The sequence below is a fragment of the Mercenaria mercenaria genome, chromosome 3 (genome assembly GCF_021730395.1).
Source record: "Mercenaria mercenaria strain notata chromosome 3, MADL_Memer_1, whole genome shotgun sequence".
NCBI classification, from domain to species: domain Eukaryota; kingdom Metazoa; phylum Mollusca; class Bivalvia; order Venerida; family Veneridae; genus Mercenaria; species Mercenaria mercenaria.
Window position 1 is genome coordinate 81,330,793 of NC_069363.1, and position 17,356 is coordinate 81,348,148.

The window sequence follows — 17,356 nt, forward strand, 5'->3', positions numbered from 1 at the left end:
TGTCAGAGATGAAAAATGGCAACCATTTTTTGAAGAATCTTAATATTTACTTAAACAAGTTTGTGTGAGGTAAGACATATGGCTGCAAAACAAAACTGCCTCAGAAAGAGCTATATAGATTTACCGAACTTCATAAGCCCCAAACAATCCAGAACTTTAATCATCTCACTCTTATTTTAACTCTGATATTCTGTTAACTTACATCAATGTCTGGTTCAAGATCTTGGTCTTGGAGTTGATAACTTAACCAAAGTTGCATAGGACTCCTGTTACTTTCAGTTCTAAGAGGACACCTCTGCATTGCTGCTAAAAATCTGTTTAGATGAATTTGAATCAGGGGAAGGTAAACCAAATGCAAAATCTGCAGATGTAATTCCATATCTGTAAGCAAAACACCCTGGTCTTCCGTAACGTTAAACAGGTTACAGAATGTGCCAGTGGCACCATTCAATAATTCTCTCCATATTAAATCATTCAATTCTAAAATGAATAAATACAATTCAGTCAATATTTGCTGTAAAACGTTTTCTATTTCTACATGACCTGAAGTTTCTGTTAAACTAAGAGGAACATTTGCATCTGTCTGTGTGTCAAATGACTTAACATAGAGATATATAGCAACACAATTTAAAAATCTTTCTTTTCTGATGCCACAAGGACCAGATCTTAGATATCTGGCAATTGTCCAGTGAACCTTAAAAAATTGTGTTCCAGTCTTGACACCTGGATTAAAGATGGCCCTGCATGGGGAGATCACATGATTTTACATAGAGTTATATAGCAACAAATTTTAAAACTCATCCCTGGAACCGCAGAGTTTAGATATTTGACATGTAGCACTGTGTAATAGACTTCTATCAAGATTGTTCAGATCAGGACCCTCGGGCCTTTGTAGACTTACATGTACTTCCTTGATTTTGAAATTATTTATAATCAATTGTTTGCACATCCTCACTGTTTATGCTGCCTGAAACCCTTCTTTGGACTGTCTGACTTTGCATTTAATATAAAGTGTTTCCTGATGTATAAAATTTACCATCTATTTAGAGACAAAAAATTAAAGTTTGATAGAATCACAACTGACAAACTACACGTAACTTTTTAAAATGTGCATGGAGAAAAGGTCTTAACTGATTTTTAGCTCGTCTGATTTTTGAAAAAAAATCTACAAGGTATTGGCGTCACTTGACCGTCGGCGTTTGTTAATTTCTTTAGGTCCATCTTTTCTCAAAAACTATAAGCGCTACAACTTTGAAACTTTGCACTCTTGTTAATCATTATTAAGGGACTGTGTAATCCAAGAACCACAACTCTTCTTTGCATTTTGTCAGAATTATGGCCCTTTTTGTACTTAGAAAAATTGAGTTTCTTGGTTAAAATTTTTGTTTAGGTCCATCTTTTCTCAAAAACTATAAGACCTATAGCTTTGAAACTTTGCACACTTATCATTATTAGATAACGTAGTAGGCTAAGAAGCATAATTCTGATATATATTTCGTTAAAATCATGGCCCTTTTTGTACTTTGAAACTTTGAGCTTCTTGGTTGCAATTTTTGCTTAGGTCCATCCTTTTACAAAAACTGTAAGAGCTACAGCTTTGAAACTTTGCACGCATGTTTATCATCATAAGATGACTAAGTAGGCCAAGACCCACAACTCTTACTTGGATTTTGTCAGAATTATAGCCCTTTTTGTACTTAGAAACTCTGAACTATGACTTTTTTCCTTACATACTGACCAGCACTTACAGACAAGCGATGGCACCGGTAGGCGATACTCTTGTTTAATTTCAAATCATTCTATTTGATTTTTGAATTTAAACCTCTTAAAACCATTAATTATGATATGGAACATTTTCATTCTATAACTGTGCATTTTCTTTTGGCAGCTAGGCCAGAAAATAAAGAATAAAGAGGAAACTAGTGTACTTGCTCATTTCATAGGATTTCCATGCAAAATATGCACCTTTGGTTGTGTACACTACGTCCGACAATGAACGGTTTGCTCTCAGTACCCTTCTTTCTAAGCATATGCTCAGCATCCAAGACATTTTCACCGCCTTTATCTGACTGAACTCTATGTGGTAAACCATAAGTTTGTACAGCCTCAGGGGAAGCATCGAGGACTGTCTCCGCTTTGTTGTTGTTGTTGACGACATCTGAATTTGAAAACTCTTGTACTATATTTTTGCAACTTTTTCATCAAGTTCAGCATCTGTCCTACCAGTATATGATTTTCTGACTGACAAACTGCATTCCTGTAATATTCTTGCAATAGTTCTAGCACTAACATTCAGAACAGAAGCAATAACATTTACTGCAAATTCATTTTCTCTGTAATATTCGAATGTTTCTTTTTTCTTTTTTTTTTTTTTTTTTTTTTTTTTTTTTTGTTAAATTTCATAAAAGGGACGTCCTTTACTACTTGTATAATGAACTCGCGGTTTCTGTCCACTTCTTGTTTCGGATTCTTCAGCATCACTTAAAATCTTCATTGTTTCAATAATTAAATCAATACCATCTTGGTGTGTCAAATTCATCTGAGACATCTCATCCTGAAGTACATGAACTATGTTTTCTAGCTGTTCAACACAGTTTGCTGTCCAATGCTCTTCTACATCACGTGCAATATTCATTAGTGTCTGTGTAAGTACATACAGTTAAAAAAACTTCATCATTATTGTTTTATTGGGATAAATAACAAATTCGTGGAAATTTTTAATTTTCCAAACAGTAACTTTAAATCAATTGAGCACTGCAATATTCTCTGACTGACAAACGAATCTGTGTTCTGTGTATTTAGAATGCAAAAAGGAGTAATACCGGTATCAAATTTTAACTTCCCGCTTGAAACAATGATAAACATGGGTAAAATGATGGTAAAATATTAAAATCAAGACAGCCAAATACCAGTATCTAGTTTTGCTCCTATAGGTTAAAAGTACCAGCATTAAATCTGGAAAGTAAACGTAGCTTAAGGTATCAGTGCCACTAAGAAGGCTAGGCTTTTATAAGGGTCTGACTTTATAATACATGTATCATTTGTAAGTTCAGAACATCATTATAAATTATTCTCTTACTCCCAAGTTTCAGCAATATATATAAAAACATGTTTCTGTTCATGACCACAATAGTTTTAAGTCTCACTGGGGTAGATCTGCTACTGAACCTATAGATTACCGATCAGTTAGATCAGCAGCAGATTCTGTGGAGCTGCAGAAAAGTTGGCACAATCTGTCTTTATGGAAGCTGTGCGAGTCTATTTTGAGTCAGGCTACCTACATTGGTGTAGAAGTCACTTCAGATCTATCGTGGTCACCACCTATTTGTAAACTACAAAATGTCATAGCCTAGGATTTTTTTTCAATGCATTATCCACTCACCTAAGAGCTCTAATAGGACAGCTGATATAAATCCTTTGTCAGGCCAATTTCAAGACAGACTGTTCTAGTGTCTTTGACCTGTAACTTCAAAAAGATATTAAAAAGTAAGTAAAATGTCCAAAGGCAAGCAACCAGACATACACAGTTACTAATAACATGAATGATTTGAAATGATACCACCTTCAGTTTAGAACACAGTATAGTAGGCCAAAACGTATAGCTTATGCAGGTATCAACCACATCAGTGCACTATTACCAGTTCTTATTCTTTACAGGACTGTTGTCCATTGAAACGCTTTTTCATCTTATGTAGTAAGCTCTGATTCCAAATGGAAGTCAAGCTGGCTATATCAATGTTCAAACCATTACTGAAAAAAAATATGCTTCCTTTCTGTTTTTTAACCCTACAAATCATAGTATCTATAGCCATGAACATTTTGCAGCTTAATGGCTACATTTATTGTTAGGACTGGTTTTGCACCTATTTCACAAACTGTCTGGTTTTTCCTATATCGACACAGTAACTTCGAGACCTGGCAGGTTTCACATTTTAGCACTCCATCAGAAGCTGACAGAAGAACAATGTTGTGTAACTGGGCAACAGGCCTATAAAATTAACCTTAATGGTTGGTCTTTTAGCATGTAAATTGTTCACTACTATATATTCTGAAGCAACAGGCAAGTTTCACTGAAAAATTATTTCAGTATTTTTGCCTGCTTTATACAGCTATCTAATCTACATGGGGATTAGGGATCAGGAGGTACTGAGTGGGGATTCACTAGAATTTTCAAAAGTATACAGTAAAAACATTAACCTTAAATCAGAGAAAATGCATAATAATCCCTCCCCCACACTCCCTAAGATTTCTAGAGTGGGTAAAAGGCATTGTCATCAAATTGCTGAAACACAGTTTTAAGAGAAACTGCATGAATTACCAAACTTCTTGCATCAAAATGTCTAAAATATGTCCATGATAATACCAGTGTTGTACAGAGACTTTATAATCACCTACTAGTTTCAGAAAAACCTTACTTCTGTCTTTGCCAATGAGATTTTGGTGTCAAAAATGTCGTGTTCACATGACTTCAAGTTGCAATACTCTAGTACCTTGTTTTACTTTCAATGTAGAATGTATGCACATCTGGAGATGATTTCCGGTTTAAGTATAGTTTTAATTTCCATTTCATTTATACTGGATGTGGATAGAGTTAAGGAGGAGCTTACAGGGGAGAATCAGTGGTCTAGTGGCTAGTGCACTGGATTCTCATTCCAGGGCTTGGGAGAGCTAATTAGTTGCATTGTATTTTATTTCAATCAGATTTTTTGGGCTTTTACCAGGGAACAATATGAATTGCCTCACCCTTCCCAATTCCAATATTTAGGGAAATCATGGTAATTTTACCAGTTTTGATTAAAAAAACATCTGACAAAGTTGAACAACCACCAACCCAATCCCATCACCCTCAATCTGTGAATGTTCCTCCAATCTGAAAATATATATATTTCGTTCGATCCTGCTCACGTTGTGCTGGAAAGTTGCAAGACGAGGATACAGAGTGGAACCAAGATATGTGAAGGATAAGCAACGGCTGAACTAATGGTTTTTTTATTGCTGTCATTAGTTTTGTTATCAATATTCTTTATGTGGCATTAAATTAAAAATTAATTTACTACCCAGACTACAGGTAATAAGTGCATGACTGTGTAGAAAACTGCAACTCCACGGCCAGCTACTACCCCCTCCCAACTATACAACTCCAACACCAAAAACAATGTTTTTGTCGTGGAGTGTTGTACAGTTGTTTTGGGGTGTGTGGGGTATGTAAAGATATGCTTTATTTAACGTAAATAATACTAGCTATGTAGAGCTTTTGTGCGACAAACCTGTTTTTTAAAACCACTTGAAATCAAGCATACATTACCCCCAGCAATTTATCTGTACCCATTTACAGCTGGGCCGACTGAAAAAAATGCGGATTAAGTGCCTTTCTCAAGAACACAACACACTGAGATTCGAACCTAAGACCCTGTGATCAAGCGTCCAACGCTCTACCACTTGACCACGCGCCCCTAAATCAAGTAGGCGCAACTCCCAACTCTACATTTCCTTGTTTTAGAGTTAGGAGGGGTAGTAGTTGGGTTTGGGGATAGCAGAAGACACAGCCCTGAGCTAAAATGTTTCAGTGTGGAGGTTGTAGAGCTGAGAGAGTAGTAGAAGCTGGGTTTGGGGGTAGCAGTGACAATGACGTCCTGTTTCACACTGATATTGTAAAATATTTAACATTCCCACGAGTCTGCCATGTGTATACAGCTACTGTGAATTACACATACTATTTTTCTTTCTGTTTTCAGTGCCTCCGAAAAGTCCGCTACTGCCGGAGATTTTACTTCGAAACAGCTGGCATTTTCTCTTTGAACTAAGGGACGTAACTATGTAAGATTTTGGCATTCTTTAAAACGGAAAGTGCCTAATATTCACATTTGGTGACGCCAGCGCCACCTGTTGGTAATACGATTTTAATTCGTGCAGACATTGCTTCCTGCGTTATGCGTTTGCCCTCGTTGCTTGTGCATGCGGTGCAGTGACTTTATGCATGCAGAGCAGTTGCATCCTGTCCATTGTATTATTTATTGATAAATTTAATTATATATCGTAAACATAAAGCAATAGAGTACACTGAGTTGACTGGATCATAGCAGTCACGTGCATAAACACAAAACAGTTAGTCAGCATTTAGTAATCGAACATCGAGAAAACAAAATGTTCATTACACAATCCATTCATGAGAAGTAAAGGGTAAGAGGACACAAAGCATCAATGAGGCGAAAGAAGACAAGAGGGAGCAATTAAAATAATTTAATCATTTCTATGGCGAAAGGAAAACACAACGTATGATATTATCATTTTAAAGGTTCAATGAACGCAGTTACTTACAGGCACATAAAATCTACAATTTACAATGTAAGAAAGCAGGATGTGATTTTGGCAGCGATTGTCTTCCATAAATAATAAATACATGAATGAGAAAATAATTCTTATTTACATATTTTTATATATTTTTTAATTTATTCTGGTATATTGTTTCTCATAAGTCAAACATAAAAGCACATTAGAATAGCCAAAAACTCATGGGGCAATTTCATCATCTGTATAGTTGCTTATTCGACTTATCTTTCAAAGATTTGACAACAAATGTTGTTTCAAAGCGATTTATCCGCATGATTTATAGATAAGGGATTTGATTGTTTATGCCAAGGAATATCATATCGTTAATTGTTAAACTCTAATAATACTGGTATATCAGACACTTTTGGCGCTCTAGATTCATGTTGATAACACTTTTTGCAAGCGAGTAGATAATGAGGCAGGAGAGGGCAATATCATTGAAATACGACATTCTCATCCATCATTTATTTACATCATGCAATATATTTAAAACAATAACTCTTTATGCATGTAGTTTTACCTGGTCAACAGGGTTGATCCAAATTTTTTGAACTATTGTCATCATTATACTTCAGTAGTTAGATGTGCCGGTGTAATGAAGTATTTCGACCCCCATAGAATAATGACCCCCCGGTCATTATTCTATAGAAAAAGTGACTCCCCGGTCATAGTATTATGACCTCCAGATCATAGTACTATGACTCCCCCACGTGAAGTAAACTGAACCTCACGAAGAATATTGACTCCCATAAAAAAACGACCCCGGTCATTTGGTCAAATTTAGTGATAACTCGTGTATCTAAGGCCTAATTGCTGCATTTTATGCCCCCACTCGGGGGAGTGGGGCATATAGATTTGCCCTTGTCCGTCCGTCCGTCCTTCCGTTTGACCATTAGCCCCAGATACCATCACTTGACACAGAAATCAGAGCATTCCGCAACGGGAAAAGGGATTCTATTTCTAGACGCTGTATCTTGGTGTATACATTTTTTTCAGGAAAATAACAATTCACAATACGTTCACAAAACACACCAGTGTCAATAATCCCTGCAAACTTCGGTATGAAGTAATTCTTCAGAAGAAAACTGCACAAGAAACTGCTAGCATAGAACTTAGTATTAATAGAAGTGGCAGTAAAGTACGGTAGCGGCAACAATAGAAAGTAGTAGTAGTAGTAGTAGTAGTGGCAATGGTAGTGGCAGTTGCAGTAGCAGTAGCAGTAGCAGCAGCAGCAGCAGCAGCAGCAGCAGAGGAATAAGTGACAGCAACAACAGCAGCAGGAGAAGAAGAGGTAGATGTGCAAGACGTATTAGTGGAAGCAGGTATAGTAGTATCAGTAGTAGCAGTTGTAGTAGTAGTAGTAGAAGAAGAAGTACATGTAGTAATAGTAATGGAAGTAGCGGCACCAGTAGTAGTAGTACAATCAAAATGTTAACTATTGGCAATGGAGGGTATTAGAGTTGTAGATCTAGTAAAATTGTCCGTTAGGTTTGGTGGGGATCACTTTTTAATAGATATTATCGTCGAAAGTCTTTTTAGGAGCCGGTGTTTTACACGGAAAGAGTAACTTTTTTAAATAGAATAATGTCCGGGAATCGATATTGTATGAGAGTTCGAATGTAGTAATTTCGGCAGTGAGTATTTTACATGGAAGGAGTCACTTTTTCTATAGAATAATAACCGGGGTCGTTATTCTACCTGATGAGATTCGAAGGGAGTCATCTTTAGGGAGTCAGTATTTTACTTGGAGGGGTCAGTTTTTCTATAGAATAATGACCCGGGGGTCGTTATTCTATAGAGTTTTCAAAGGGAGTCAGTTTTTTATAAGGGGAGTCAATATTTTACAGGAAAGGAGTCAAATTTTCTATAGAATAATGACCGGGGGGTCGTTATTCTATGGGGGTCGAAATACTTCATTACACAGGTCAGCTCACACGGAAACCCTACTTTTCGTTTTTCACTCGAAGGGAAATATCGCAAACCGAGCAATTCCTCCGAGTACTGCATAATTCTGACTATTGTAGTTTTATTATTTTAGCTGAATTCCACCGAGTCACTTCAAGTAGTTACTTGACGGAACTCGCGAGTGGAAATTATACAGGTAACAGTATATCTGCGTGACTCCGAGTCTGTAATAAACAACTTATAGGTCATTTCGAGTGCTGCGAGATGATTTCGCAGGCTATATGTTTTACCTGGGTGGAAGTTAATTTATAGTAAGCTTGTCCTTTTTACTTTTAATGCCCCCAAAGGTGGGCATATTAAAATCGCATTGTCTGTCCGTCATAATATTATTTATCACAAGCATTGTGCTTTTTTACATTTATCATTTTTAATTTGCATAAAAAAAGTTTTTTGTTTTTTTTTGTAATGTGAAATATTTTCTCGAAGTTAGTAAAAACCTTTATTAGATCGTTAAACGTACACTTGTGTAATTTTATACTCGAAAAAAATCCGTAAATATTGTCGTACATTTTCACATTTTGTACCTGGTAAACATGCGCAGATTCAGATTATATGGTACTCTACTTCCTTAACAAGATGTTAGTGATAAATAAAACGCGAACAGCGGGAACCGCCTTACGGACAAAAATACTCAAGTAAATATAATTGAAAAACCATGTGCCAAATATCAACACTATTATAAATGCTAGATGAATCGCTCATCTGGAAATACGTCATGTAGGGACGAAAGTTAAAGCTTGTTTGCATGATGTAAAATTTAACATATAACCAATATTTCGTTGGAGCTAAATGATATGACATACACTTTCTATTTTTGATATTAGCAGTACATTTATATATAACGATTGTGAATATGAATTCAAATTTGGATGTAAAAGAATGCGAGCGCTAGGGAAAAATGTGTTTGATTACTATTGACTTTTTCAAACAGAATAGTTTGCAAAAACGATATCTTCATTAAAATAGAACACCATCGTTGTTCAAAGATATTTCAGAAAACTTTGGATTGTTTTGTCCCCCAGTGTCGATGATCAAAACAATATATTTTTTTCCTGGTTTGATCATCAGGGTGATTAAGTATGAAATTCTTTGAAAAGATAAAATCGAGGTAAGAACATTATAATTATCTATATGTGTTTTTCACTATAGAATCATGTTAATGAAAGGATTAAATTTAAAGGACTATCTATGAAGTCATTCATTCAACTTAAAATGTACCAGTTACATTGTCTTTCAAAATGAAAAACGTTACATTACGCAAAACGTTATAAAGATAATATGCGACTGAAACATACCTTTGTTCTGAATCATTAACACTGTTGACATGCTAATTGGTCTGTAAAACATATATGTCTCTTTATCCAATTAATACAATAATTCATTTATCACTGTCTCCAAGTCTTTCGGGTGTATAATATCAATATTTTGTATTGCTCTTGGATAATACAGAAACACTTACTGTGAAATCTTTTTTTTTTTTTTTCGCGTATTTCGCGCTAGGACCGATGCGCGAATTTAAGACCGCTTTTATTATTTTTTGATTTTATTTCTTCATTTCTAAAATTGAAAATGCGCGAATTAAAGCCCGCGCGGAACAGTCATTTTTCAGGTTTGCGCGAAATTTCATGCCAGCGAATTTAAATGAGTTCACAATATTCTACAATGAATGCTTATACTGATACAAAATTAATAAAAAATTCTTTACTTTCAGATGCACGGCAAAATACAAAAGAATCATACTTATATGCTTAATTCCAATGTATTACATTGTTTCGACGACTATATTTTACGTAACAACAGATTTGACCAGTTCTAATGACGTGAATCACCTTAAGGAATTAAGTCTACCTGTTCAAGAGATGGGAAAGAGGACATTTCAAACAAAATTGAAAAGTTTTAATATATATAATGTGTCGTTTCATTCAAAAATGCATGATAGGAAATTTGTTGACGCAGTTTTGTTTCAACATTATGGAAATAACCAAAGTGCAAAAAGACTCATGATATCATGGCTCAACAAACCAACATGGCTTAATATGAAACACGTGAATGATTATATAGCAGAAAAATGTCCTTATCGGAATTGCATAATGACTGAAAGTCAGCACTATTTGGAAAGAAACGATGCACTTATATTCAATGCAATGGAAAGTCTGCACAACTTATCTCGATTATTGTTTTATCAACGTCCTTCAAAACAAGTGTGGGTTTTTTTCCAGATGGAACCCCCTACAAGAATAAATATAGAGCAGTTTAAAAACAAATTATTTCACAGTTCCATGAATTGGTCCTGGAGTTACAATCTGAACTCTGATATATTCCGACCTATAAGAACTTTAGCTACGCAAAACACTTTTATCAAGCGTGACTATGCAGCAATATTTAAAAGAAAGAAGAAAATGGCAGCATGGGTTGTTAGCCATTGTCACACACAAAGCCTACGGGAAAAGTTTGTGTCTAAGCTTATAAAAGCAGGCATCAATGTCGATATATTTGGTAGCTGTTCAAAACGTGGGCAACGTGAGGATTCAAATTATATTTGGAAGAAAATAAGTGATGAATACAAATTTTACCTTTCGTTTGAGAACAGTCTCTGTGAAGACTATATAACTGAGAAGTTTTTTTCTTATTACGGACTTGACGTAGTTTTAATTGTAAGAGGTGGTCTAAACTATTCTAAGTATTTTGATAAATCGACTTTTATTGATACAACAGACTTTACTTCAGTTAAACAGCTAGCGAACTATATGTTATCACTTAACAACAGCGAAAATGCTTACACAAATTACTTAAGAAATAAAGAACGGTATGTACCAGCTTTAACTCAGGAACAGACTGTTCAACAATCCGCTTGTCAGCTATGTGCAAAACTTAATAATGCAGAAAAGTTTCACAACATCTATTACAGCATTGAAAGTTATGTCAATAATAACACTTGTTTTGAACCAACTGATTACCACTAAACTGTAGACATAGAGGCTTTTATTGATGTTATGCTTAAATTTCCTTGTGATGTGGTACAATATACATAAACAAAATTTTACACAATCATATAAAATTGACAAATTATAATCCGTCCCACATTTCCGTTAAAAGCAATTCCTGTATTTACCATAATGTACATAAGATATTATAAGTTAAGTTAATGATATATTTTTACAGGGGCAAGAGAGAAACTTAGGAGTGCATGTATAAAATTAATCATTACTAGTATCATCCGTTTAAATTACAAAACTTAAAAGAAATCAGAAATCATGAATATTAATTATCCCTTCTACACGTCGATTTTCTACCCGACTCTCCACTTATACGCTAATTTGACGTTACGTCAAACGTTATTGCAAGTCATATAAGAGTATATATTAGTATGGGTATCAACGTAGTATCATTTCAAATACATTTATACTTAAATTATGCGGGCGAGCTTAATATTCCATTATTGAACGAGTTCAATATATTCAGTGCTGAATCTGCACGAAATCAATATTCTATTTCACATATTCAGAAATAATATCACACCATAAAGTTAACGAGGAAGAGAGCTAAAATAATTTCGCCTATTAAAAATAGTTCCATGATCAGCGTAATCAATAATAAATATATAAAAATATCCTATATATTTAGGCTGTTTGAATCATTGACAATCTACTAGTATTCGATCATATCCTTGCAAATACAGCGGTGTAATATCAGGTCCGTGCATAGCACAAGGTGAACGTTTATGTGATAATAGTATTTTCTTAGATTAAGGAGGTGGTACTTGTACGAGTACGCGTTCTTGTAGGATTCTATTCTGTATTTCAATAAGCGTCCATGTGCCAAAGTTTTGAACATTACACTTTACACACACTAGCTGTACAAGTTCATTTAATATTTGTATGCAAGCTGTTGTTAAGGGGTGTTGTACATTTCATTAGACTCAGTCAAAACAAGTTTGCTGTTATTGCCTTGGTTGTGTTCTCTTTTTCCAAAGAATTTTATTTAATTAAAAATTAACATGCTGGAAATTCTATAACACAGATTCATTTATAAGAACGAGATAGAAACACTTGCCTTAAATGTATTAAAAATTAATGATAAAATACCCGTTTTTTGTTATGTTAATGAACATGTTGAATAAATTCAGTAAGGAAATACACCCATGTTAGATCCTCTATGTATTTCACCAACATCCGTAAAATTCAAGTATTAAGACTGTCGACATTTTCCTTTCAGATAATTTTCACTCAAATGGGGATTTATCAAAATTATGTAAATCTGTATTATGTTGAAAGAATATACTGAATATAAAATTGACGCCGTTTCATTGAAATCAATGATAAATAGAATGAAAAAAATGATTGCTTCGATGAATTCTTAAAAGTTTGTAAATTTAAGCAGTGTAGTTTATAAAACTTATAGAGTATATGTTTTATTTAAGATGGTTTTAAATGCACGAAAACCTATGCATAAACATGTTTCGTTAACATCGCTGTTAGCTAGCAAACTACGGGGAACCCACGCATATATTTTATAATTAATGTTGATCTGAAAGCGACACATGGGAAGTATAGTACATTATTACGTAAAACATATTTCAGTTTTGACTAAGTTACTTTCAAAATGTTGAATTAAATTTTACTCCTCCAAAATAGTTCTTACCGCCTTATCATTTACGAACCTGTAGGATTCATCTACCTATCGGATAAGACACTTTACTTTTTTCTTATTAATATTCAATAAAGAAATTGTCAATATAGCTTTGATATCTCCATACTTCAAGATGTTGTTGTTAAATGAACACGAGACTTATATTTTTGAATGCGTAGAAACTCATTTAAGTAAGATATTTAGCTTATCTAAACAAAGGCAAGGCTGACAACATGTCAGATCTTCGAAACAATACTCAGCATCCGCAAGAGGTAAACTTTACAAATTTTGTTAGATGCTAGAGGTAACTCTTCCTTCCACATTAAAATGTAAATAATGAAAAGTTTATTAGAGTAAATTAGCTGTCGACTGTGCCAGTCTGACTACTTGGATACAATTTAAGTCAAATGCGGGGATGGTTTGGGTTGCTTTAAGTTTGAGCCCAGAGCTAAATCTGAGACAAAAAAGTTAAATTGTTTCCTTTATTACAAATCGATACAAATAATTTAAAAGAAAACATGTAAAAAGGGATTTTTCTATCACCGACAAAAACAGATTAATTCGAAATTTTGACTTCTTACCTGTAAAGTGTATATGATTGTTAACAAGAATACCCGAAATTATCAAGGGCTGTCAAAGATCATCAATAGATATACGTTGGCTCACATTTAATTCAGGACAAATAACTGTCACACAGAAAATTCAAGAATAATAGATTTAGGCCAACAAAATGTTCTGTATTAATAGTTGTATCTCACAAAAATTAAACTTTTTGAAAGAAATAAACATTTATGACATATAGAGATCAATTCAAACTTTAGTTTAATTTCATTAAATATTTTTAGCGACGCGTGTAGTCGCATTAAGGATGTCTTATAAATCAAACTACAAAATAAATCAATATTTGTAATATTTGAGTAAAACATCAATATATAACTAATTTATTTGTGGAATGGTCATATTCATATAATTTTTGGTGGCTGCTGCCACCAGTGTTAAAACGTATACTAAGTTTAAGAAATCAGTTTTAAGACCATCATAACAACACAACCAAAAATAGTTCCAGGCTTTTCAAAGAAACAATTGTCTACACAACATGCAGAATATGCAATGCTACAAGGTATGCCTCAATACCATTTTAAAGTAAATTCGGCGACTGAAATCAACATATTAAAACTGAAGTCAACGTTTTAAATAAAACAACCACGTGTATGAATACAAATATGCAAATTTATGGTTACGTGAATAAACGATGACTTCATGTCACCTGAACTTTAGCTATTGGTTGTTCCTTATCGAGGTCACGTAACTTATAACGTAGAAAAGGTGTAAACCTAGCCTGCGAATCCAGACTGACACTTTCTGATACTTGTTCTACACTGGGAAACCTGTTTCCTGACCGCAGTGTCACAATGTATAACACCCGAAATATAAGACTGTATATAATAAAGAACGATGACTTCTGATAGCAATAATCCATGGCTAAAAATAGAAACGGAATTTCAACAGACTTGAAAGACACATCAAGAAGGTTTCCGAACATTTCCGGTCCAGTTTTTACCTCCCATAGCATTTCCAGCAAGTTGTAACAATTTTCAAATATGTCAGAATGGATTTATGTTCGACTTAGCTATCAAATGTTAACATATTATATTAATGTAACCCTAGTGATCTACGAATATTGCTGAATATTCGGCAGCATTATCTCGTACGCGAAAATATGACCATAATTATGTTAAGTAGGCGCTGTTTATAGAAAATCGATAATCAGCAGTGACTCTCACTGAGGCGTTGAAAATAAAATGCAAATAAATACTAATCAGCGCAAAATTTAGACGGATTTTTATGCATAGATACACATGTATTAGGTATAATTTCGTTTGACAAAACACGAATTTTCAACGATTCCCGGGCTAGTGGAAACCCACAGGTCGCCCAAACTGACAAAATGTTGCAGGCTCGCTTTGGCAAAGTGGTACTACTGTCTCACAATTTTATTAATTTGTAAGCTTGTGAAAATGGGCCGTATATGAACCTGCAGCGATGATATTAATACTTGCCTTTTTGAAACGGCAATCTGTAGCAAGTCGTCGGATAACAGATTTGATCAACTTAAATATCAAGATCTTGAGATCCCGTGAAAAAAATGGCGATGATAAACAAATACCAGTTTCGTCCTGACAATATTCACAAATAATTGACTTGTATCTTTTAACGGTTGCAGTTTTCGTCTCAAATGTTCTCAAAATTAATTTTAAAAATCTCATGGATATTTAAGTTTCTTGACAGTGGTGTTAGATGTTAGATTTCGTTTCGTTTTAACCTCTTTGATTTCATAAATATGTTTTTAAACGTTACAAGTTCAATAATGTTTTTCCTCAGAATATGAACATTTTAATTTATTTAGCCTAAATAATAAGAACTTAAAATTCCTGCCTCCATTACGTTTTCTCATTAATTGAAATAAAGAAACATTCATACTATTTTAAGACACATTTTGCTCACTTTACCTAAATTCATTTGAGCCGCACCATGAGAAAACCAACATAGTGCGTTTGCGAACAGCATGGATCCAGACCAGCCTGTGCAATCTCTAATTGCAATAGGCTTTGAAAGCGAACTGCATGGATCCTGACCAGACTGCGCGGATGCTGGTTGCAAACGCACTATTTTGCTTTTCTCATGGTGCGGCCCTTTTTTATAAGAATATGTCTTGGTTGATACAAATATATGTATCAAAATTAAAACGGTTTTGTTTCGCCAGTTACCCATTTTTCGAATTTTTTTTCTCGGTCTAACTAAAGTTGTAAGTTTGTCCGACTGAATGGCCAGCATTTTTGCGAAACCTGCTGTTATGTATAGCTGCCTTTTGAGTATAAGAGATGGAGTGATAATTAATGCACCTCTAAAATACTCTCGGCTGTAGAACTGACATTCTGAGGTACATTTGTGGAGTATTTTTGTGTTGTTGTTTTTATTTTTTTACAAAAAATCTCATGAAAACTACAGCTATTTGATAAGTACTAAATCAGTGTGTCAATAATTAATGGCAGGCACTGTTAAAAAGCTTTAGAAAGATTTCTTAAAAGCTGAATGATTTGGAAAAAAGGCTTATGTTATTTATTTATAGTAAAACACCTTCGATGTAATTTATGTTGTCGTTTTAGTTACAAATAATCAAAAAGGACCAAAACTTTTCGTTAAAGACTGAATCAGTGTGTATGTTAACAATGACTGGCAAAGGAAAAAGGATGAATTAATTTTGAAACAAAAGCTGAATATTTAATGGTTTATAGTAAAAACTCCTCAGATGTCACTTGCTTTCAAATATTTTACACATAGATTAGCAGCCACCATCAGTGCCTTGAGCGCTTTGATTCAACACGAGATCAGTGTCAGATCTAATGGGAAGACTAAGTTTTAATCTATTTATTGCTTTACTTGTATTAAGCGTACTTGAAAGTGAGATTTATTTGCCTTTAAGTTAGAATTTTAACAGTTTTTGGGCATTTAGAGTGTATACCAAATGACCGCTGTAAAGGGGGCTTCTCGGCCATGTAGCTGAGGCACCTTACTTCGAATCATTTGCCCTTAAACGCCGTAAGTTCGAAACGTCCATTAGTGTGTAGAATATTTTCATGTTAGGAAGCCATCCAGCTGGCTTTTGGAAGATCAGTAGATCCACTTTGGTTTTCGTCCGTGATGAAATATTGCCCGGTGGGGCACCTAGGGTTTCATTCCGCCATCAAAAGCTGGAAAGTCACCATCATGACCTAAATTGTGTCGGTGTGCTGTAAAACCAAGCACGAAACAACAACACGAAAGCCAACAAATGTATTGCTGTTATAACATTTGGTCAACATAAGTTATGAAGGCTCGTGAGCTTCCGTATGATAAATACAATGAAAATCCATTAGGCATGTTACTATATCTCGGCGCATACATGACCGCACTGATATTATGTGTACATTTTGCATCATTTACAAGTTATGGCAAGTGATAGTACCTCATTTTTGCCAGTTTAATTTTATAATGAAATGGGTTGATGTATTTAATAGTCTAGTTATACTCAGTGTGGTAAAGTTTCCTGCAATTACGAAATTTTCGACTGATAATCTATGAAGTTTGCCACAAATCACTTTTAACGGAACCATTGTTCTGTCTCTGTCAACGCGTTGTTGTCGGAATTTTCAATGTAGCTATTTAGACCCCCCCCCCCCCCCCCCCCCACATTCATACACATTCTTTATAATAGAACCATGAGATCGGGACAGGACAACCTCGGTGCTGTAGAGTAAATTGATAGTGTTAGACATACTGTCTCAAACTAATACTATCTGGCTGATAATTTTTAAATTACAAGTTTTGTCTGACCCACTTGTTTTACAGAAATGTGTATTTTTATACGTATTTCAGTTACACAGCTAATAGA

The 17,356-nt window shown here is 34.5% G+C and overlaps 1 protein-coding gene across 1 annotated transcript; it reads left to right on the forward strand.

Moving 5' to 3' along the window:
• The first annotated feature begins 8,995 nt into the window (after positions 1–8,995).
• Positions 8,996–13,048, forward strand: LOC128555741 (alpha-(1,3)-fucosyltransferase fut-5-like). Its single transcript, XM_053539050.1, has 2 exons — positions 8,996–9,403; positions 10,007–13,048. Exons 1-2 carry the CDS (start codon positions 9,375–9,377, stop codon positions 11,256–11,258), a joined length of 1,281 nt encoding a protein of 426 aa, XP_053395025.1. The 5' UTR covers positions 8,996–9,374; the 3' UTR covers positions 11,259–13,048.
• The last annotated feature ends 4,308 nt before the right edge of the window (positions 13,049–17,356 follow it).

What these genes read in the sequence shown, in the direction of transcription:
- LOC128555741 (XM_053539050.1), top strand. Translation starts at nt 9,375, where the DNA reads ATGAAATTCTTTGAAAAGATAAAATCGAG. An exon ending in TTTGAAAAGATAAAATCGAG is followed by an intron (nt 9,404 to 10,006) that starts GTAAGAACATTA and finishes CTTTACTTTCAG; the next exon opens with ATGCACGGCAAAATACAAAA.